At 39.9% G+C, this 24,527-nt stretch overlaps 1 protein-coding gene across 1 annotated transcript in view; it reads left to right on the top strand.

Moving 5' to 3' along the window:
* Positions 1 to 11,214: 11,214 nt before the first annotated feature.
* LOC141017307 (cadherin-6-like) overlaps positions 11,215 to 24,527 on the top strand; it is a 103,081-nt gene continuing 89,768 nt past the window's right edge. The window contains exon 1 of the mRNA XM_073491977.1: positions 11,215 to 11,437. Coding sequence (XP_073348078.1) covers positions 11,216 to 11,437 — 222 coding nt within the window. The 5' untranslated portion in view covers position 11,215. The remainder of the gene's footprint in view (positions 11,438 to 24,527) is intronic.

The raw sequence follows: 24,527 nt of genomic DNA, 5'->3' as shown, positions 1-24,527 counted from the left end.
GTGACGTTTTACTTTGATTGAGACTTATTTAATTTTCTCAAGCAGCTTGACAGACATTACATTCTGGTTATTCAATCCAATACACATTTCTCAATTGATAGATTGACAGAATAGTTACTATATCACGATATATATTGTACATTTTGACCATTTTACATACTAGAAACACTTCTCTCAATAGTAATAGTACATCAAAATGTACAAAAACTCTTAGAGAAATGTTTCCATGCAAATGCAACTTATTAAATGAGAGTTATCTGAGTTTGTCAGAATCATAACCCAGTTAAGATGTTTACATACACCAAGCCAAAAACTAGGTTAGAGACTGACTGTCCTCTCTGCATTTTCCCTCAGACAGAATATCTAACAAGATGACTGACTGACAGATGGACTGCTAAATGGATTAGGAAGACATACATGTATTGACCTTGAATGACTGGCTGACTGACTGAGTAACTAAATTACATTGTGCCTCGGGTGTCTGGGCTATATTAAAGAGTATGAATCATGGTGATGTCATTTGGATCACAAAAAGTTGCTAAAAAAGTTCATTCTTTAAAAACTTGTAGTGAAGTGTCCAAAGTCAAGGTGCAGCTTCTGCACCTCTTTTATGGTTTATTCATAATGAGACTTCACACTCCCAAGGACCAGGGACTGGACTATCTGAAGGCTGTAAGTGTGTGTGTGTGTGTGTGTGTGTGTGTGTGTGTGTGTGTGTGTGTGTGTGTGTGTGTGTGTGTGCTTGTGTGTCTGAGGAAGAGACAGCGAGAGTGTGCGAGTTAAAACTGGACAGGCGGTGTGGATGCTGTTGGCTGCCTTCAGATGGCTGGTCTATTCTGATGGAAAGGGGTGGCTGGGTTTGTACTTGTCTCTCTCTCTCACACACACAATCACACACACACACACACACACACACAGGCTGCTCGGTGGCTGACATTCTCCTTTTTTCACCTCTAATTGGTCCTCTGGGAGTTGTCAGAGGTCTCAGTGGCTGTCTGCAAGGTGGCAACACATACACACACATACACAGCCATGCATCAGGAGAATCGGGAGATGGAGGCAACAGGAGGAGGAGAGACACTGTGATTGTCACCTGAAGGTCATGAGCATTTATCATTGTTTGTAAAGACAAAGGTGGGGAGATAGAAGAGGAAATATGACGTTGGCCTGTGCCGCTGTTTTAAACTGGGTGAGACTGCTCTATGAATCCTGACTGCTTTAATAACAGTCTCACCACTGTTTTGGGCATATCAACTCACACAGACCACCTATAATCCAGTTTAGTTGAAAAGGCCACAGAATTCAAGCTGTATTGTGTTGGCTACAGCCTATAGAGTCTTGCATGTGAACTTTGGAGTTCTCCTGCAGCTGTGAGCGGATGATTGCGTTTTTATATGTACAGCTTGAGTCTCAACACAACATAATTGAAAAGACTTAGTAGTTCATTTCTGAACTGGAGCTCAACATTTCATTATGGTCCTCACTGTATTTTGTGGTAGCTCAATTTTTGCCTGCCTCAATGTTGTGAAATGCACATTAGGTGTTTATTTTGTTGGGCATAAAATGATTGACAGTTCTCTCTTTTACTTAGACGTCCCCATGAAATGTTCTCCTACACCAGTTTAGACAAATGCTTTGCTTGGTTGCCTTGGTTGGAAAAATGTAGCAGTTCTTGACCTAAGATTTCTCCCAAAACTGTACGGGAGATTTGATTTTTTCAGATTTTACAGAGTTGCTTGTGAAGGCAACCAAAAGTTTGAAAGTATCCCAATAACTGATGTCCTGTAAGTGGTAAATTTCATCACAAAATTCTGCGCACACAGTGTAAAGCACAGGGAGCGTCTAGTAGCTAGTGGAATAGCGCAACAGCTGGATTTTCCTGGATCATAAAGTATACATGGTAATCCAGCGACTGAACTCAACAGTGCCCTTTTTTGCCACTACCAGGAATGTACAGTAGCCTTTAGAATACACTGCCCAGTCAAAAGAAAACTCACACACTCTAATATTTCATTGGACTGCCTTAAGCTTCGATTATGGCACGCATTTGAACCTAAACCTGACCAACTGAGTATGGAAGAATTATCCTATCTTTATTCAAGAGCGTAGATTTTCAGTTTGAGAGCATGATTTCATTCCTTTTCAGTGACACAGCTCCTTCTCGTGCTCAGATTTTGTACTCACACTGAGATGTCTGCTGCTTTCTTTCAAAATGTGTGCTTGAACTCAAAAATCACATGCTTGTGCTCACATTTCTTCTTCTTGCACAAATTTCGCTCACATTCAAATATGTCCTGTGCTCGCTCAGATCTAAAGTCTGCGCGCTCAGATCTAATGCGCACACACTCAGAACATGCACCTCCTCTCCGGTTGAGGAGTCTGCTCAGACTCAAGGCTGTCCCTCCCTGCGCTTAAAATATTGTGTTTCACCAGCCAATAGGGAGACAGCTAGAGTGTGGACCAATCAAATGACGGATGCCGCCTTGGGTGCGTTCCTTCACCTTTTTTTGAGTGCTCCTTAGGGCCGAATATATGGTCAGTTTGTAAAACTGCTTCTCTCAAAATACACCAATTTACCATATTAGCCAGCTATTTGAATCGTCACCTATTTAAGACGGCAGCATATTTATGTATAATTAATCTTAAGTAATCCTAAAAAGAGTTATCGTAGATTAGATTCTTTTCAGTTTAATATTAGCGGATATATGTTATATAGTATAAATACTCACAACAGCATGGGACCTTTACGATAGTCGTGTGGTTAAGTACGCTGCCAACTACTGCATTTATAACCATGGGACGCCGTTTCACATACCGGCCGCCGCACCAGCCCCCCCCACACCGCCGTCTGCATGCGGGGATCCTGCGCCAATTCTCCGCATCCGCCTCTGTGTGTGAAAGTTTCAGATGTGGCGAGGGCTGCACCTCTGATACGGGGGCAGTATCAGAGGTAGTATCAGAGGTAGTATCAGAGGCGCAGTATTGGCGAACCGAACCAGTGTGAACGGATAAGCCGGCGGCGCGGAGCAAGGGTGTGTCGATCTAATGGTGTTCACTGTCTGATAACTGAACAGGCCCATCACTCAACAAAATATAGAGAAATGTCCCACAAAGCAACAGTAACGTAGTAACTGGCCGTGTCTTTGGCAACTTATATGATCAGGATCTCAATCACGACACATTATAACAGCGTCCATATGATTATAAACAGTCAGTGGGTACATGTTTAGATTAACAGGAGGACATTGAATAAATATCCTGAGTAACTGATGTATGCTAATTTGCATACAAGCGAGACATTAAAGAAGTTTTGTTTTTAAGCAACATCTGACAAGCCCCCCATGAATGTATCAGATACTCAGAGGTGACTAGAAATTCAATTGGCCTGTATTTTTTCAGCATACCATTCACGTAGTTGGTTCTTTGAAGAACAGCAGGTATGAAAGAGACACAGAGAAGATTAAGAAACCTGGTTGGTATGTCCCTCAGCATTCCCCTAAATTTAAATAGATAGACCTTTAAAGGATAAAAGGGAGTTTTCTACACATATAGATTTGCTACCGAAATCAGCCAATGGGATTTGTATTGTATCGTCACCTAGAGCTGAATGACATCACCTTTCACAGCAGCGTTTACGATAGATGTCTGATGGTACTACCCGAATTTGGTGCTGATTGAAATTAAAGAAATGTGCTGGAATATTTTTATTGGCCACAAGATGGCGCTGTTAGTAACGCACTTTAATTTGGTGTGCACATGCTCATGGAGAGGTTTTTTCAGTTCTAAGAACCCAAAATTTGTGCTCATTGAATAATTGTTTGTAGAGATACATGGGCATTTCATTAATGGCCACAAGGTGGTGCTGTTGGCCCCACACTTAAGTATGTCACACACATGCTCATGGAGAACTTGTGTGCCAAGTTTCATTTCCTTAAAGACAACAAATTTGCATCATGCGCAAAATGCATAATACCTGACCACCTGGTGGCGCTATTGAGGACATCCTTTAATATGTTGAGCATATTTCCATAGGGTACCTGTATGCCAAGTATGATGACTTTAGGACATATAGTTTATGAGATATGTATGTATATGTATTGCCAAGAACAGTAAAAAATAATATGTGGCAAAAATACTTAATACTTAATACGAAAATTAGAATGATGTGTCTATATGCAAAACTGTAGGAGAGGAAGTGGTCCAAAAAACATGCGGAAGAAAAAAGGCTACGGAGAATAATAAACTGCCGAATTCAACTATAACAGTATGGTAAATGATTGATTGAATGCTGGCATGCTATCCAAAATCACACACCGGGGCAGCACTATGGCGCTGTTGTTTTGTTCCATGTAATGTCGTCATGATACTGGAATTTCTAACTTTGATACAATACCTTACAAAACTGACACAATATTGAAGGCATCAAATTGAATAATTTTATCAAAGATCTAAGCATCTAAGTTAATTTACTTCTAGGTAAGGCGGGTGTATCAGTCACGGTGTGTGTGTCAACTCACTTTTGGAGAGGAAAGCACAGCTTGTACTGGTGTATCACTACTGCATAAAATGAGTATTGAAACTGTTTAAAATATTCACAACCAATATATATCAATATTTCTATACTTTTTGACTAGTTTAGTATAAATAAACAAAGGCAGCTTGGAGGGCAGTCTTAATTGCAGTGAAATTGTCCAATCTCTGTGTTAAAAGGGCAAAAAAATTGAGATACCTTGCCAGGTGGCGTCAGCTCGCTGTCTATTGAAGGTCAACAGTTCTGCAATGTAATTTGAGCAATGCCATGTCCAGAAAGGTCTAAACATTTCTCTATTAGCCTGTTCTCCTGCAATATGTATGTGACTAATATCTGTAGTATCAGTCTGCTTTGTTCACATTCAGGTACCGCAATGGCTGCATTTGTACAGTTAAGCCCTTTGAGCCAGTAGCGCTCAAGATCAACTGCTGATAGATTCAAATAACTGTCAAGAGTTGCATTGATATTTGTACTGCATCACTCTGTCAATATGTTTTAAAGCTCCTTTGGATAATCATAATAGAGAATTTGAAAAGTTTCCAATCTAGTAACCAGAATGATTATCACACACAGCTGAGGATTGTGTTTATCAGATCTTTTGGTGTAGCTGCTCCTATATCCAACCCACAGACTGCATTTCTGTACATTATTGTTCTAATGTAATATTTTCCACTGACTGTGAAAGCATTAATGACCTTTTTTGAAGGCTCTTAAGTTCAAGGTCAGGCATGTCATTGTATCCATTCTGCTTCAGAAATAGGATGTCAAATGACAAAAGTAATAACAGTGTGTTGTATTACCTTACTCACCACTGTGTTGTACTAGTACACAAATGTACTGAAATGTTCATTGGAAGTATAATTTTAGTAACTTGGTCTAGATATGCAAGACAGTGGTGACAGTGGTTTAACTGCTTTATGATGTAGAGATATCAAAACAGTATAGGCACTGCAGCTACAGGCATCTGTTGTTGGCCTGCTGAAAATTTAACACACAAACAGTTAAGATACTGGAAAGAGAAACATGTCATAGGTGGCTGTTCCTTCATCTGTGAGTTATGCCAAATGGGACTGAATGACAGACTGATTGACTGAAATTTTGGTGATGGCTTCTTAATGGCTTGGACTTGGGCTAGTACAGCAGTGCTGAGGGCATTTTGGTGACTTCACACACACTCTAATACGCACTAGAATAACTAGGCGGTTGGGGAAATCCCTTTGAACTGGGAGACTTGAAGGGCTTAGCCTCTTTCACTGCACGATAATGAAGCGGTGAGGCTCATTAATAAATGAGTGGAGGCTTCCAGCCAGAATCAATCAGTCTCCAGTGTGTTCTCCACCTGATTCAATGAAAGCCTTTTCATAAAGCACCAACTTAATGGGACTAATGCAGAGAGAGGGAAAGGAAATATTAGACAAGAGACCTGCAGGGGAAGAATGAATGAGGATGCTTTGTGATTTGTCAGTTCAGGGTTTCAACAACATTGCTAATTAACTTAAATAACATTCAATAAAAATGGTTCCATTCAGTCCAATCATGTCATCATTTTATGTCTGTACGATGCAAAAATCTGAGTATTATTGTGGTGTATACTTTAATTGATCAGAATAAGGTGATTTCATTATGTTTGCACGGCTTCAGCCATACTGCTGAAGGTGTTTGCACAGTCAAGTTGTGATGGCTTATAGTTGAAGTCACTGTTGCATATCAGGGCTGCACCCTAGTGCTAAAAATGTGAACTGATGTGGTAGATTATCCTTCAGATCAAGCTCTGCAGGACCAGTGCACAATGAGCATAATTAGTTGATTAGTCAGGTTCGGCTGTGGCTCAAGGGTAGAGCCAGCGTCTTGTTATTGGAAGGTTGCTGGTTTGATTCCCCTGGTCTGCATGTCGAAGTGTCCCTGGGCAAGATACTGAACCCGAAACTGCTCCTGATGTGCTGGTCGGCACCTTGCATGGCAGCCACTGCCATCAGTGTATTAATGAATGAATTACTGTAAGTTGCTTTGGACAAAGGCATCTGCTAAATGCCCTAAATGTAAATGTAGGTTCATGGTTATCAGTGCTTTCCCTGGATGCTTGATGAGCAGCCTCAGAGACGCCTTTCACCACTCTTTAATGTCCAAATGTCTTGCTGAATCCTTAAAACATGATCTGGTGTGAATAAAAGTGTTCCATGGCATGTCAACAGAATGTAACAGTAATGGGTTACATTTTTGGAAAGTAGCTTGTTTAAAAAGCACATTATTTGTGGTTGTTGCAGCAAGACACTGCAACTGTGTGGGAATATAAAAGTATATTTCCTTTCAGTGTGGTAATTGCTGTGTAAGTGTTAGATCATTTAATGTGAATATGTATGGATTTATTGATCCAGTGCAGTTTTTAAGTCCACATAGACAGTTTGTGGGACATGTTTAGAAGCTATAACCATTTAGTCAGTGGTAGATCTTTGCATACGGAGACAGGAAGGAGATGTGCCCACTCTGTGTGTGAAATGAAATGGATTTTTATGTATAATACACCTTGACTACTTGTGTAAAGCTAGTATGTAATCTGTATGACTACAGACAACCAGTTCACAACAATACAAAGATGACATGTTATTTCCTGGGAACAGATCATAAATCTCTATGGGTACTTTTCTGTTGTTTCTGTGTTATATTTACATCCACCTCAGTGATGAAAGAGATGTGGAAATGAGGACGATTTAAAGGAGATGTAAGAGACAAATGCTGTCTAAATGAGGCTTAAACCTTTTCTGCCTGGTTGAACCAATGAGGATTAAGTCAGTGGAAATCAAGATTTATCTGATTAAACATTAAAACCTGGATTCAATCCAAACCAAATGAAACATATCAATAGATGTAATGTTGGCCAAATTAAATCTTTTGCTCATATTTAATCATAAAGCATTAATCAGTCTCTTAAGCAGTTCAGAATCTTGCCATCACATTGATTAAAACAAATGTAATTAATCCCTGCTGTGTTTGCAAGAGAACATTAGCCAATTCTGCTTGATGTAAAACCCATCACTACTGGTGCACCTTGACAGGAAAGTGGCCAGATATACTCCAGATTTTAAAAAAAAGTCTGGTATACTGTGAAATACAGGGAGAATGTCTGACAAGATGCCTATTCTATCAGGAATTAATGGACGATGTAGAGGTCAAAACCGTCTGACACACAGTCAGTTAATTCCTGATTGTGGAAATTTTGATGGGCATTATCCCATATATTTACTGCTCCAAAAAATTAAGTGAATGCTTTATTGTCACAGTATAACACCAAGTCAGTTAACTTCAGGGATACCAATCTGTCCATTTTAAAAATAAAGTATTTCTAATTCTGATTGTGAGGAGCACTGCCAGAGCCCTACAGAATGACCTCTAGCAGGCTACTGACCAAACTGTCAGAAACAGACTCCATGAGGGTGGCATGAGGGCCCAATGTCCTACTCCTGTCTAGAGGGACCTTTGCTCACAGCCCAGCAGCTCGATTGGCATTCGCGAGAGAACACCCGAATTGGCAGGTCCGCCATTGGCGCCCCGTTCTCTTCACAGATAAGAACAGGTTCACACTAAGCACATGTAACAGGCGTGAACGAGTCTGGAGACGCCGTGGTGAAAGTTATTCTGCCTGTAGCATCATCCAGCTTGGCCATAGGTCAGTGATGGTCTGGGGAGGCATATCCTTGGACGGTCACACAGAAATCCATGTCATAGCCAACGGTACCCTGACTGCTGTTAGCTACAGGGATGAAATTTTCAGAGTGTCAGACCTTACGCTGGTGCAAGTGAATTCATCTTGAATTATTCATTCATCAAGATAAGGGCTGAATGATTAATCGATTTTAAATCAAAATCGCGATTTGAAACAATGTGATCAGCAAATCCCAGAGGCTCCTAGTGTGACAGTCATGCTTGCCAATCAGAAGTGGCCCAAGGCGACTGCGTATAAGCCTACCAACAACAACACGTGAAACCCAAGTAAAACTTTAGATTTGTGGTGTGGAAAAATGGTGTCCTCTGATCCAGTAGCAACCTTGGACGATGTAGTAGCAAAGAAAGGCAGCACTTCCGTGATATGGAGGTATGGAAGTGTCAGACATTGTTTACAGAAACAATTATTGGAATTGATTTGTTATTTGTATTATAATTACTTAATTTATATAACTTAAGTCCCAACTTTTGTGATAATTGTGTGTTTGAGTGTCATATGTTCCCATAAACGGAAAGAAAATAATAATAAACACTTGTTGGCAGCAATTCCTATCTTTAAGTTCTTGTCTTTTCATTAGAATATAGATCAGCTAAAATTTTGATGGTTGATCAATTTGGTAATGGTAAAATCTATTACACAACTGAACTGAAGTCCACTCAGCTCAGCTAATAGCCAGGCAGCTAACGTTTTGTTTGCAAGATTCAAAATCAATAACATTGCATACCATTGACAAACAGTAAATATAATTTGATGTTATGGTTAACAACAAGACTAGCTAACCAACCATGTCACTGTCACCAAATCAGTAGCAGGATTTTCACCAACAAATGATTATTCCTTCTGTACTGTCACACAGCATGCTAGGGAGCACCAAGTTACTATATAGGCCCAACTCAATGTATAGACTTTGGTTACAAGTGATAGAAGAATCAAGTCCTGCGTAGCTGTGTTGACAGGTAAATATAGAGATTGTGTAGAAAATAGGTATTCAATATTACCTTCAGCATTACACATAAAAGCAGTCAAAGAACATTCATTTGTGAATAATTCACTCATAGTGTAAAAACACATCATGATGAAAAGCCTTTTGGAGCCTTAGCCTTCAGAATGGAAGTTGTAGATAGTGAAGATTCCATTAATCTTATATATTTCTTTTCAGTTGATGTTGAGTACCTCTGTTGGTACAACAGTTTCTCTGTGTTCTTTTCATTGGATTTCTGCTTTTGTTGTGTTAATGTGACATGATAGTTTGACTCTATTGCTTTGTTAAACATTTTCCTCTGTGTGTTACTAATAACTGTACGGCTGGGCAGTTGGAGCACTAAGTGCAATTATGTGCTCTTTATGCCAGGCAAAAATAAACATTTATTTATGGAGAGACAACCATGGTAAATGGGAATATTCAACCTTGTCAGGAAAAAAAAGGAAGACTCAGCTCAGCTATGTGAATGCATAAAAATTGTAGGGTCTGTTTATAGGATGGTTAATTCAAGATGCTTGGGCTGTTTGATTTACTGTAGCTGTTGGGTAACTGTTAACTGGTAATTAATAAATGTAAAATTATCCAGTGCAACACTTCTATTTCATTCCAAAGCAGGACCTCTGTAATATACATGGACAAGGCTTTGATTTTCCTCAACTGTAGAGTCATAAATTTTTATTTCAAATTTTGCCTGTCTCACAAATATTTATGTTTCATCAGTAAAACAACAGTCATGTCATACTCACTGCTCATAAGTTTTTCTTTATCAGACATATTGTTCTCATTCACTAATTATTTCTAGTTGCTTTCATTTTACTGTGTTTTGATTGCTGTTACACTACCATCAGTTAAACTAGACACATTTAAAAGACTTGCAGCTACTTAAAGGGCATACACCGATCAGCCACAACATCAAAACCACTGACAGGTGAAGTAAATAACACTGATAATCTCATTACAATGCAATGTTCTGCTGGGAAATCTCTGGTCATGTTATTCATGTGGCTGCCACTTGACACGAATCACAATAACTGTTAAGGAATGTCCTGAAGAATATGAAAAACAGCTCATGGTATCGAACCTGGCCTACAAATTCCCCAGAATACAATCAGATTGAACATCCTGAAGACTCCACCTAACAGTCCACAGGATTCAAAGGATCTGCCACCAACACCCAAAGAGATTTTGTGTTAATGCCTCAGTCCAATCTATGGTGGGACCTCCCTGGGCTTTTGCTGAGCAGTTTTTGTGGTTTGCCAGGGTGCGTTGTCCTGTTAGGGGGTTTGTAGAAAGCCATTGCCATGGGGTGGTGTACTTGGTCGACTGTGCATCCACATGAATACCACAACCCAAATTTTCCCCTAAAACAAGATGATCAATGTTCTTCAATGTCACTTCATCTGTTAGTCCTTTTTAATGTTATGGCTGATCAGTGTAATTTTCATTGTTGCTCATTGGCTTTTAATTTGAAGCATTTGCAGGAAGTGTTTCACTTACAGCAGCTTAACAGCGATTGAAAAGCAGCAAACAAGTAGAAGTAGTAGCATTTTAAATGCTTGCACCTCAGGATTGAAGATTGTGATATTTTTTTGTGAAGGGGAATCTTCATAAATTAGCAGAGTGTGCAATCAGTTACACTTATTACATCTACACGTGTTATTAGTACAGTCCTTTAAAATGATGTGCCTTAAGAAAAGGGGTGCATTTGCATACATTTGCAAATCAATAAGATGAGAACTCTGCACTCTTACATCAAGCAGTTCAGGTGCCAAGAAATCCATAAACTGCTCTTGCAATGCCCTCTTATTAAAGCTGGACCTCAGTGTTGCAATGTTTAACACAGCCATGCACTCATTGCTCTCTGCTTCTTCTACAGCTGTTTTACCCAGTGATGGACTATGACTCATCTCCCAATTCAAGGTGGTCCAACTGGGAAGATAAAACATTTGTGATCTGTACATCCTACACCTCGTCCAGAAAAATGAGGACTTTCTCTCTGGGCGTTGTATGTGTTCTCTGTCTTGGCCTGTCCTTGGATGCTTTGTCTTTGGGTGGATGGAGGACAGAGACACTAGATGGAGAGGGAACTGAAGCTGGGACCACAGGAGAGAAGCTGCTCAAAAGAGTGAGACGTGGCTGGATGTGGAACCAGTTTTTCCTGCAGGAGGAGTATACAGGCAGTGATTACCAGTACATTGGCAAGGTAAGAGCACTGCCAATTCCTTCTGATTTTTAGTTTCATTGAACATTGAAATAGTCCCATATGAAATTACATAAAATTCCAGAATTACATAAAATTCCCTTGATAAGCTAGAAAGACACTCATCAGTCATGTTTGTTCTTCTTTTGTTAATTGCAGGCTTTATCAATATAAATGTTTGCTAATATTCATCACTCTTTACCCAGTTTGCCCATGGCTTCTGTGTCTGCAAGCATAACGAATTCCATCACTGTTGATGATCATTGCTAAACAAGCTTTTGCTGCTATAGCCTCACCTGATCTGCTATGACCCCCTGACTGTATACAAAGATGGACAACATGAGTTTCCTATGATGAAAATGATTTTTGTCAATTTAGGTTGTTCTTATCATGCTGATGTACGTTTAAGTATTTTTGTTTGGTTTAAATTAGTTATTTGATGCTTTATAAAAGGGTGAAATGTCACAATTGACAGCTGAGCCCTGCTCACAATTGAGCAGGCACGTGTATTGGCAGGAACTCGATACTGCTGCTTGATCACTACTATGCAGGCTCTGACTCCATATTATGTCACCAGCACAACATGACAGCACTCGTATCTGCAATATTGTGGCGTAATTTTTTTGTACAGTGGAAGGAAGTTGAGGTGTGTCATATGATAAGACCATTAGCTTATTCTAGCTCATGTTAATTTACACTAGTATACTTCACATTTATTTTGCTATCTCCCAAAACAACATATATCATCATTACCAGAACAACATGACCTTTGTTGTATGGTCGCAGTTTTGTTAGGTTTAGGCAACAAAACTACTTGGTTAGGTTTAGGACAACATCGTGGTTTTGGTTAAAATCGTAAAGTATGTGAATAATATCTGTTATGTTTTGTATATAACGTAATGTAGTAAGCCCTTTATGGACTTTTCACTCTTTATACTACATCTTGTCACTTCCTCCTTTGTAGCTGTAATGATTAACATTAGCATGTTTCATGGTAAGCTTTGCTTTCCCAATAAGGACAGGCTCGCATTAGTATGATCCAGTATTTTTTTCTTGTGGCCATAGTGGCTTCTATTCAGCATAGTTCCACAGGCTGACTTTAAGCTCCACCAGTCATATTTGATACTTACAGTAGGTAAATAGTGTTGCTCAGAGTGACGAGTCCAGAGTGTCACAATTCTTTAGGGGCTGTTTTGTTGCTTTGGTATTATGGTCACAACTTGACTGTTACATTAGTCTCTTTCAGCAGCAGCAGGCACCTGTCTTCCTGATATGTCCTGATATGCCATCTGTAAGCAAGCTGCTAAATGGCAGAACACGAGGTTGGCAATTCTTTGGTAACAACATTTAGTAACTAAAGGCTTGCATAGTTTTAAAGGAGACCAAACCAGAGCCAAACACAGAGTGAATATTGAACTAACAAAACTGTAACGTTTGCAAAATTCTGCCCACAAGTGACCAAGAAATACTGTTTTTAAGCCACTACATGTAGAATTTAAAGATTTTCAACTTTAGTGCCCCTCTTTGAAAAAGTTTTAAGTTAGAATCACATAAAAAATGTACACTTAGGTCCTACCTGAAGCTCACAAAGGCAGCACGAATTACACTGAACACATACAGCAGCACTGTATAACATGTATTTTAGGCTACTTTGGATGTGTGACCCAGTTCCATTGTTGCTGTGGAGCACTGAAAGCAACCATTGCTCAGAATCTGTTTCCTCAGACTTTCTCATAATAATGGAATATCTAAAATTGTTACAATGGGATATTTTTACTTTCCCAAACTGTGAGGACATGTTGATGATAATCTGTTTGTGGCCCTGTGACTGTGCTGTGCTCCACACATTCAGGAGAGAGAGTCTGACAGGAAGAGAATAGCAGCATCTGCACCAAAACAGATTGCGTAATGCGAAGTGAATATATCACGAAGGTGTAGATTTTCACAGTTCACATGCACATATGTAATGAATCCTGTGGTGGATACCATCCTGTTTTTAGCTCTTAAGCTTTCTCTTTTGTGCTAATCCTCTCATTGTTTTATAAAACATGTTATATGCTGCATATTGCATTAAGTTTTCGGGTTGACTGCCCATTTGTCTGTACGTCCGCCTTGAGGGAATTTCTTCAAATTTGATACAAATGTTCAGTTGGACTCGAGGATGGTGGTCAAAGGTAAGGGCCTTTGTGACCTCATTGCATCCTATTTTTGTGAACATGATATCTCAAAAACACATTGAGGGAATTTCTTCAAATTTAGTACAAATACAGTGCCTTGCGAAAGTATTCACCACCCTTGGCATTCTTTCTATTTTGTTTGCTTTATAACCTGGAATTTAAATGGATTTTGATTTTGATTTTATGTAATGGACCTACACAAAATACTCCAAATTGTTGAAGTGAAATAAAAAAAAAACTTGTTTTAAATAATTCTAAAAAATAAAAAACTGAAATGTGGTGTGTGCATATGTATTCAACCTCTTTGCTATGAAGCCCCCATCCATGAATAGTTATGCACACTCAGGTTTTCTGTTTTTTTGTCTTATTTTTTAAATGAGGACTTGTTAAGTAAATGAGGACTTGTTAAGTCTCAGAAAAAGCTGCAGAAAACAGGAACGCCAGTGCCGTCATTCTAGACTAGAGGGTCATTATCAAACATGGCAAGACAGCCTGACCACTTACCAGTCCAGAATGTCTGCCGTGAAGACAGCCTACTATTCTAATCTGATTTTGAATAACAAGCACAACCCAAGGCTGTTATTTGACACTGTTTCTAAGTTGACGCAAGATCGACAGCTAGCCATCAGCACTGACCTCTCAGCACAGGATTTTATGGAATATTTTAATAATAGAGTGGAGGACATCAGATCCAGAGTAACCCAGACTTTTGCTGGGGGATCAGACTCTGTTGTCAATATACGTAGCTCTGCAGAACAAGGTCTCTCCGTTTTTGAATCTACCTCCTTGGCCGCTCTAACTAAGATCGCTATGGCTGCACGAAGCACGACCTGCTCTCTTGATCCTCTCCCGGCATGGGTTGTAAAGGAGCTTTGGCCAACGCTAGGTTTATATATTTCAGATATCCTTAATCTCTCACTAGCCACTGGAGTGTTTTCGTCATGTTTTAAGATCGCTGTGGTTAAACCCTTATTAAAAAAACCAAATCTGGATGCAAACTCCTTAGCTAATTATAGACCAGTCTCAAATCTAGCTTTTTTATCCAAAGTCTTTGAGAAAGTGGTCTCACACCAACTTTTACAGTTCCTGTCTTTGAATGATCTATTTGAGCCACTACAGTCTGCCTTTCGTGCTAATCACTCTACAGAAACAGCACTCACAAAAGTGGTAAACGATTTATTATTGGCCCTAGATTTGGAGACAACATCTGTCTTGCTGTTGTTAGACCTTAACGCTGCGTTTGATACAGTGTATCACGATATACTTTTGGACAGGCTCGAAAACTATTTCGGCATCTCAGGCCAGGTGCTTAAATGGTTAAGATCTTACCTGTCAGATCGATCTCAATGTGTTCTATATAACAACAGGTTTTCTGAGTCTTGCCCTGTTAGGTACGGGGTTCCACAAGGCTCGGTCCTAGGTCCACCGCTGTTTTCATTATACTTGGCACCACTAGGTCTGATTATGCGTTCTTTTGGAATTGTTTTTCACTGTTATGCCGATGATTTGCAAATATATATGCCAGTTGTTGCAGAAAATGGGTCTTGCTCTGATAAACTTGACCTGGCTATCAACAAACTTTCTGCTGCTTAATGCAGCTAAGACTGAAATGATAGCTATTGGACCGGCAAAGTTATGCCACCGGTTTGATCACTTCACTGTGTCTCTGGATGAATGTGTTATTCACTGCAAGGATAAGGTAAAAAATCTTGGAGTGCTCTTTGATCAGACCCTTTCATTTGAGTCATATGTAAAGGAGGTGACAAAAGTAGCAGTTTTTCACCTCAGAAAAATCGCTAAGATCAGATCTATCCTCTCATTAAAAGATACAGAGACTCTTATTTATGCCTTTGTGACTTCAAGGTTAGATTATTGTAATGTGCTTTTATCGGGGCTGCCCAAAAAGAGCCTTCGTGGTCTGCAGTTGGTCCAAAATGCAGCAGCCCGTATGCTGACCGGACTGTCACAATATGAACATATTAGCCCTGTGTTGGCCTCTCTTCATTGGCTCCCTGTTTGGGTCAGAGCCGACTTCAAGGTGCTGTTGTTGACCCACAACATTTTAAATGGTCTTGCTCCAATCTATTTGTCAGACCTTGTTAACACCTATGTACCTGTACGGCCTTTGCGTTCCCAGGCGAGCGGTTGTCTGAGTGTCCCAAAGGTAAATAAAAAAACAGCCAGTGAGCGGGCTTTTTCCTTCTGCGCACCTACTCTGTGGAACAGTCTTCCTCTGGACATCAGGCAGTCATGTTCAGTTGAGGTTTTTAAAGCCAAGCTTAAGACCCACTTGTATACTGTCACATATGAGTCCTAGGTGTTTTGCCTTTTCTTTCATTTTTGTTTGAATTGTGTGTTTTATTGCTGTGTATGTTTCTATATGTTTTTAAATGTTTTGTAACTGTACAGCACTTTGATGGAAAGTGCTCTATAAATAAAATTATTATTATTATTATTATTATTATTATTATTATTATTATTTCTTGTTTGTTTCACAATAAAAAATGCATCTTCAAAGTGGTAGTTATGTTGTGTAAATCAAATGATACAACCCCCCCAAAATTCCTTTAAATTCCAGGTTGTAAGGCAACGAAATAGAAAGAATGCCAAGGGGGGTGAATACATTCGCATGCCACTGTACCCACAATGACTCAGGCATGAACTGATTAGAATTTAGTGGCCAAAGATCAGAGGTCAAGGTCAGTGTGATCTCACAAAACACATTTTAACCCATAACTCAGGAATACATACGATGATTCCAATAACATTTGACCTACAAATGTCTTACGGGTTAAAATGATGAAATATCCACTGTGACACCAATATTCCACAAAAAATATTTTATTATGAAACGCTACAGCTCTGGAACAGTAACTTGCCTAGAGTGTGGAGGCATACAACCACAATATGTTAATTCTAGTTCAGTATGTTTCTATAATGATATCCACATACATAGTTTCTGTCTCAGTGTGTTCAATTGCTGTTTGTGCTACTGCTGCCTCTGTACACCCTTTGAAAACCAGAAACACATCTTCATTTATATAAATTTCAGTAAGAAGGGAAAATTATGCAAACATACACCAATCAGGTGAATGGATTAACATTGACCATCTTGTTACAATGAAATGTTCTCCTGTGAAACCTTGGGTCCTCGCATTCATATTAATGTCAATTGACGTGCACCACCCACCCAAATACCGATGTAGAATATATATATAATAATAATAATATATATAATATGTAAACAACCTCCTGGAAACAGCAATGGCAGTGCCCCCAAGTAGGTCAATGTGCCCTGCCACACCATAAAAACTGGTCAGGAATGACCCAAGGAATGTGACAAAGAGCCCAAGGTGTTGATCTGATCTCCAAATTCCCCAGAATTCAATCAGACAAGCATCTGTGGGATGTGCAGGAAAAGTCCGATCCATGGAGGCACCAACTCACAGTACCTGAAGGATTCACTGCCAATGGCCCAATGCCAGACACCACAGGACAACTCCAGAAGTCTTGTGTCTCTGCCTCAATAGCCCTTTTCACACAGAGATGCCGCATTATCGCCGCTTCGGCGGTTCGCCAATTATCCGCCGTTGGTCGTTCACACAGAGCCAAGCAGCGCCAGCGTAAAGATGAACCAGTGTGTAATTCACACAGAAAGAGGCGTGACGGTACACATCATGATGATGACGTCTGTGTGTTTTTTTCAACGTGTTTCCCCCGGTGTCCACCTGTTAATCTAAACATGTACCCGCTGACTGTTTATCATCATATGAATGCAGTCATAATGTGTTGTGATTGAGATCCTGACCCACGAAACATCCTGGGAAGTGACAAAGTTAGGTTTTTTGCTCTAAATTATATAATTACATAATTGCCATCAGTAAACAGGACACTGTCTGACTCTATCAGTCGCGGGGAGGGATGCACTTGGTGAGTTAAAGTTTTTTGCTGGGGACAGATGCAGCGAAATTTCATCCCTCGCCGCATCTGAGACTTTCACACAGAGGCGGATGCGGAGAATTGGCGCAGGATCCCCTCATGCAAACGGCAGTGTGAATGGGGCTAGTGTGTCAGAGCTGGGGAACCAAGGGGATGTTTACAGTGCTTACACAATACCTTTGCTCCACTGTAGGAACTTAACAGAAGGTGTCATGCAGCTTGAACCTTCAGGGGTTGTACATTTGTGGTACTGACATCGTCCTTCCTGAATATTGCAAATATTTTGCCCTTAAAAAGACAAAATGGGCGATGTAATTCTTGACTATTGAATGACGATGTCATTCAACATTGTTACCGATGAGATACAAGTTCAAACACTAATCTAGAATCCAGGGCACTGCTTAGAAAGAAGGCAGTCTTTGGCCTAAGAAAGCATTCAGAATGTCATACTACTTGATGTTTTACAGATTGCTCCACTTCATGCATTTACATCCTCCATTTTCCTGTAATTTTTAAAACTTTTTTTTTCATGAAACTGACAACTCGACTTTTTGAATAGCCTCCCATTAGTAAATACCAATGACGACCTGGACATCTTTGTCTCCTTCTCTATGTTTTGTCTTTTCTAAATTATTATCTGTTCTGCTTAAAACAAGTGCAGTACTAAAATGGTGGTTACTGTTGTTGAGTCTTTTTTTAGTTGTTCTTGATAATAGGTCTGCTTGACCAATCACAATCAACAGTACTGCTAACAGCCCCTGTTCCTGTATTAGGGCTGTAATTTAAGATTAATTTAATTATTGATTAATCTGCCCATATTTCCAGAGCACAAAGTCACGTCTTGAAATTGCTTCTTTCGTCCATTCAGTAGTCCAAATCCTCCCAATTAGGAAGCCAGAACCACCACCAACAACATTTGTGTTTGAAAAATGTTTGAAATGACTAATCGTGTATCAATATAGTTGCTGATTTATTTTATTTAGATCAACTGATTGATTAATCGAGTAATTGGTGCCCTCTTTAGCCTGCACCTCCTGACAGTGGCTTTTAGTACTCGATCTGTACTGGCAGCCTAATGTGTTTTGCGCATGCATGAAAATGTCCTGTCAGCCAAAGTAGTGTCACCAGAAATGTCCCTTTAAAAGTTATTTGTGACGTGAATAATTGATCATAAAACAATCGTACTCAAACTAAATCTTTCAAATTTAGATTACAAAATATTCATTTTGAATTTAATAATTCACAAATATGTAAAAAGGAATTTATTTATGAAGTTATATTAAAAAAAAAACCTTACTGGACAGTACTAATTCTAGATAAACTTAGCTAGGAATTAGATTAGTTTTATTGAACCATCCGCATTAAAATGGATTCAAGAGAGTGAGAAGGATGGCAAGTCTCGAATATGAAAGAAACATAGTGACACAAGTTTTTACAAAACCAATTTGGCAGGACAGGAAATCAACAAAAACCCCACACTACACATACAGGATGTTGCTGACAAAACAATAGCATCTCGAGTTCCATTTAGTTGGCATTTTGGAGATCAAATAAGGGGAGAGCTTTAATACGAAGGCTTTAAACTGATTGAAAGCAAATTAACTGATATGATTTATATGCCATTCATAACCCATAAATGAGGTTTTTTTCAGTGGCAGTTGGCAGATTATAATTGAGGGTGCTTTACTGAATGTGAAGTTTCTTTCTAAATAGCTGCTATTAATGAATGAATGAATGGAATCTTTCAGCATACACAAGTTAATACAATGAACACACAGTATGTCATTCAAACTACATGGAGAAAAAAAAATATTATACAACATCAATCTTCTTAAAGACTCTCTGTCTTAATCCATTCATTCATAAGTGTGTCAAGGCCCCACATGAGGCTGTACATGAAACATGCAGATGTATTATTGCACTCGTAACGTGTATAACGTTCACTCACCTTGTGCACAGATTATAGGGTTATCTAGGGCTTTTCCATCTAACTGGCTGTTCTGTTTAATATCCAGAGGAGTTTTTCACTCATAGCCATATTTGTGAAGTTAGCATACAGTGTGGCGTGATGGTAGTTGAAGCTGTGCTGTTTGATCAGTAACCAGATGCCGCAAGGTATTGTGCTGCTCCGTATGAAGCCTGCACAAAACAGAGTAGGCTTTGAAACAAATACGAGTTTGCCATGATTGAGGTAAACACAAAGAGAAGCAAGATGGAGACAGCAGACTTTTCTTCCGTGCTGGGGTGTTGCCTTCACTGCAGGGGATCTGCTGGGTGCTTCAGATATGCTTTAGTGACAATAATATAGTTTAGAGACAGATTAGCAGGGATATGGGTGTGTTTAGCAGGGGCAACAATATGGCAGCAAACACTGGTACAATGTTTTACTCCTGATACCATGGAGGGCAGACATTTTTGAGAATATCTAATACAGAATACATATCCAGTCCTCATCCGGTTCATTTATATTCAGTCACACAGTTGCATAATAATAATAAGATAATAATAAGCAAATCTAGGCCGAAAGTGATAAAAGGGGGGGCTACACTTGATAACTGTAGACGCTAGGTGGCTGCAGAATGCGCGAATCCTGATGACAGTAAAATCCTGATGACAGGATTTTACGTTATACCCCGTTAAACCTCAGTGTGATCAGCAATGGCAGAGTGGTGCTGTCCGTATTTCGGCTGGTTGACTCCACAGGAAGTGGATGTATGTAGTCTACTGCTATGTTAATATGACTGCTTCGGCTGATATTTAACTTTAACAGCTCTTCTGTAAACTAAGTTAAATAAACTAAAGATGTGTAACGTTAAGTTACTGTTTGTACTTGCATAGGCCTATAAGTGAAACATACAGTCTGAGGTATATGTTTACGCCTAGCTTGAAGGCAGCTTAATTAGCTGTGGCAGAGTGCAGTACAGCCCAGTACTTTAAGCAGTGGTGCAGGTATACGGCATATAACCAGGGCCGCCCCTGGCCAAATTGGGGCCCCAAGCAGAATTTCATTTTGATGCTTATGATAGCCAGGCCACTTAAGTGTTCTTGCGCCATTGATGAGCTTCAGTTTTGAAAAGCTTCGCTCAGCAAAGGCAACTGTAACAGGGAGAGTTACTGCAATGGGGCTAGCCTCACAAAGATTAAAATGCAATTAATGCAAATACAACTACAACTAATAATAATATTCATTATGATTTGATTTGATGATATTTCTATATTTAAATATTTTTATATACTTATTTTTACATTTTGTACTTAGGTTCTATATTCCTACACTGCTGTTTGCTGCTGCAACGCTTTAAATTTCTCCATTGTGGGTCAAATAAAGAATTATCTTAATTTATCTCATCTTGTCTAATCTTATATGACTGTTATGAATTAAATTCACCAAGAGATGGTGACATTTTACCTCCATAAAAATAGCCCAAAACTTCTATTGATAGCATAGATTGATAGGCTATAAACCTGAGCCAACATACGACCACCAACTGGTCAATTAACCACTCCTTTTTCAACAGAGGTGAATGTATGCAGTTAACAAGACATTCAATAAATGATAATCAGGGCCGCTGGAAAATGTAATCTCCAGTCCACATCTAGACAGAATTATCCTCTCTTCTGTCTCATGATTAGCAGGCTAGCAGCTGGGGTGTTTATGCCACAAAGTTTTTCTTTTTTATTTCAACAACATACCCATCTTCAAGTGAAACACGAGCCTCCTCTTGTTTTGACTTTGTCTTTCTTTTGCTTGCTCCCGATTCATATTGCAGTTTAGAGGCCATCTCTCCACCTGCATCCAACTGCCTGTCGGCGCATCTGACCGCTGATTGGTCAGATGCTGCGTGCTGTCAATCATTGCGGCAACGCGTGCGGTGTCAGATTACTCGTCTCTTTTTTTTCTCTCCTGCCTCGGGCTGACTTGGTGCTCTACGCGCGCCTCACGGCAGCAATGCACATCCTTTGCGCATGTGCAGAGAATGCGTCCCCTTGCGCAAAATGGGGCCCCCCACGGATCGTGGGGCCCTACGCACAGTGCGTGTTCTGCGTGTAGGGAGGGGCGGCGCTGCATATAACTACTTATTTTTCAGTCCGCATTGTGTATACCCACTTCTAAATCCCCTCTGGTGCGTATCTTCGCTACATTGTTTGATGGTATAGGTACTATAGGTAACTGCATACTTGTGGACACAACCATCACTAAGGTAGCCCCTTAGTACGGAAGCCCTAAAGGGCCATGCATTCATACATTTTATTTCCTCTGTTTTTCCGTGATAACAAGTTAATTTCATTTGTTTTCTTGAGATCTCAAGTTATTATCTTGAAATAACAACTGCCGTTTTTTCGAGATAACGGGATAATTTTCTTGAGATCTCGAGATAACGAACCTTTTTTTCCCGAGATAACGATATAATTAATTTGAGATCTTGAGATAATGACTGTGATATGATAGGCCTGAGATTATGGAGACGCCCGGGACCTCGTAGCTGGTCAGCTATGTAGTTAATGACGACATCAGGCTCACTTAGATTGCGCCGCCGATATAGCTGAAGCCTTGCTAACCGTCTTTTTAGATTACGCACACTAATGTGTATATTATCTGTAATAGCAAGGCATAATGCTATTTCAGCCTGTGTCAGGCCTTGATTGAAAAGATATGTGACGCGGTGGTCGATATGCTCCTGCTCCTCTGACATTGCTACACTGAATGATGTTTCCTGCAACGATTTAATATACTACACTATCGTTCTGTTTTCTTAAGATCTCGAATTAGTTATATCGTTATCTCGGGAAAATAGCAGTTTGTTATTTCGAGATAATAACTCGAGATCTCGAGAAAAACAATGAAATTAACTCGTTATCACGGGAAAACAGAGGAAATAAAATGTATGAATGCATGGCCCTTTAGGGCTTCCGTACCTTAGGGATTTAAGCTGTTATTTTTCTAATTTTGACAATCAAACCCTTGACAACACATTAGTTAAGGTTGTAAGGACTATGGCTGTTGGTAGCTGTCATTGATTTTGTTCAAATATGCCAAATTGTAATTTTATGGGTTATTGTTCTTCAGATGGACAGCTAAATTGTGGGGCTAAACTAGTTAATATGTGCTAACGGCAGTTGCCACTTGTTGCTGTAGCAACGGTAAACATTGCATAATGTGAATACTGTAGAGTGCAGATTCAGGCTCCACTGTAAATACAGATAAGATCCCTTGTATTTAGCACAGTATGCAAGGCTCTTGCTCTCCCTGTGACAATGAATCAATCAATAGGTATGTAGTCACAGTAGCCCTGCTGGCCTGGCCCTGCTGCTGCTGTTTGCTACATATACACGGAATGTGAAGAAATAAAACATGTAATTTTATTTTACCATTACACTGTCCTGGGAAATGGAACGAAAACGGATCAAAATAGATGTTGATATGTTCCTTGTCAAAGATGAATTATTTCACCCACCCACACCCCATCCCCTATTAATCAGAATGATAGTCTGTATGTCCTGCCTTGTCCGATCAGAGGACTGAGATCTAGCACCACATTACGCACACAGAGACGAATTGCAGCGCTCCCCCTCCTCTAGCTAAATAGAGCATTTTGCTCATATACAGTCAAACGGAGTTGTTGTCATCATCTTTATTGTTTATTGATCACTATCAAAGGCAAACTACATGTTGAAGGATAGGACTGTCAGTAGCTGTGCTGGGTTGCTTGTATCCATGGTGCCTCCAGCTGATCAATGAGAATAGGGCAAAATCCGTGCGCACAGATTGTGAATCTGAAAGCACGGTTTACAAATCCGTTTGCATGGATTTCTACATCCATTTTTTTTCTCTTTTTTTTCTACCATGTGACCCTAGAGGGGCTCCGTAGATACTGTGTGTCTGGTTCCAGAGGGAGGAGAGAGAAACGCAGGGCCCTGATGTGTTTAGGACTGTAGTCTGGACTGCTCACATGTGCAACATGGTGGTTGTTGGTGTGCACTGCAGCTAATGCAAAATCAGCTGGATAAAATAAGTCCCCCCTCCTTTTCTGCCATGTCGCGGCACCTTTGACACCGCAGCAATGGCGTTCCTCTGTATGACAATGTCCACAGTGAAACGTTGTGATGGTTGATGACATCGTTGTTTGAAACAGTGTGTCCCCTCAGAGATGCCGTAAGGCAGGATTTGCCTATTAGCACAACACTGTAGCTTCCCACTGTCACTCTGACCTACTGTCTCCTGTCACCAGCTAAGTGAGTCAGATCAAGTCTCACATTCCTACCTGGTGAGTCTTCGTCTCTTTAGCGAGAGAGAGAGAGAGGGAGAGAGAGGGAGAGAGAAGGAGAGGAAGAGAGAGAAGGAGAGAGAAGGAGGAAATGAGGGAGCGCAAGAAGCTGTGGGAGAGACGGGGCGGGGGAGGGATACACAGCAGCCACAGCAGTAATAACAGCTTTACTAATTGAGATATAATTATTAATAATACTAAAAGTATAATAATTATAATAATAATTATAATAATGTTGCTTAATAATGAAAATGTGACAGGAAATAATTTTTAAAACTTTATATCAGTAACCTAGTTACTGGAGTTTGTGTTTTATCCGATACGATACAGAATTTGAATCTGAACTTTTATCAGTAAATGTGCTCACTCTAGGTTCCTGATAGACCTATACAAAATACCTGAGCATAGCTGTTACCATGTTCTTAACAGATCACTCAAAAGTGAATCCAGCAAGTCACTGATGCTTTGCCATTGTCTCTAAAACAGATGCCTGTGCAAGTAGAGGTCCACTGATTAATCGGTTCAGCTGATTAATCGGCACTGATAGGACCTTTTACAAACTATCGTTTTCGACTGAACTTGGTTCAGATAGTTGCAGATGGCTGCACAGCGTCCACCGACCACACGGGGTAGTACATCCCCATTTTGCATAGGGGATACGTTTTTTGCTCTAAATTACATAATTACACAATCACCATCAGTAAACAGCAG

The sequence above is a fragment of the Pagrus major genome, chromosome 21, assembly GCF_040436345.1.
Source record: "Pagrus major chromosome 21, Pma_NU_1.0".
Taxonomy (NCBI): Eukaryota; Metazoa; Chordata; class Actinopteri; order Spariformes; family Sparidae; genus Pagrus; species Pagrus major.
The sequence above is the reverse complement of the archived record's forward strand: the minus strand, read 5'-3'. Positions and strand labels throughout refer to the sequence as shown.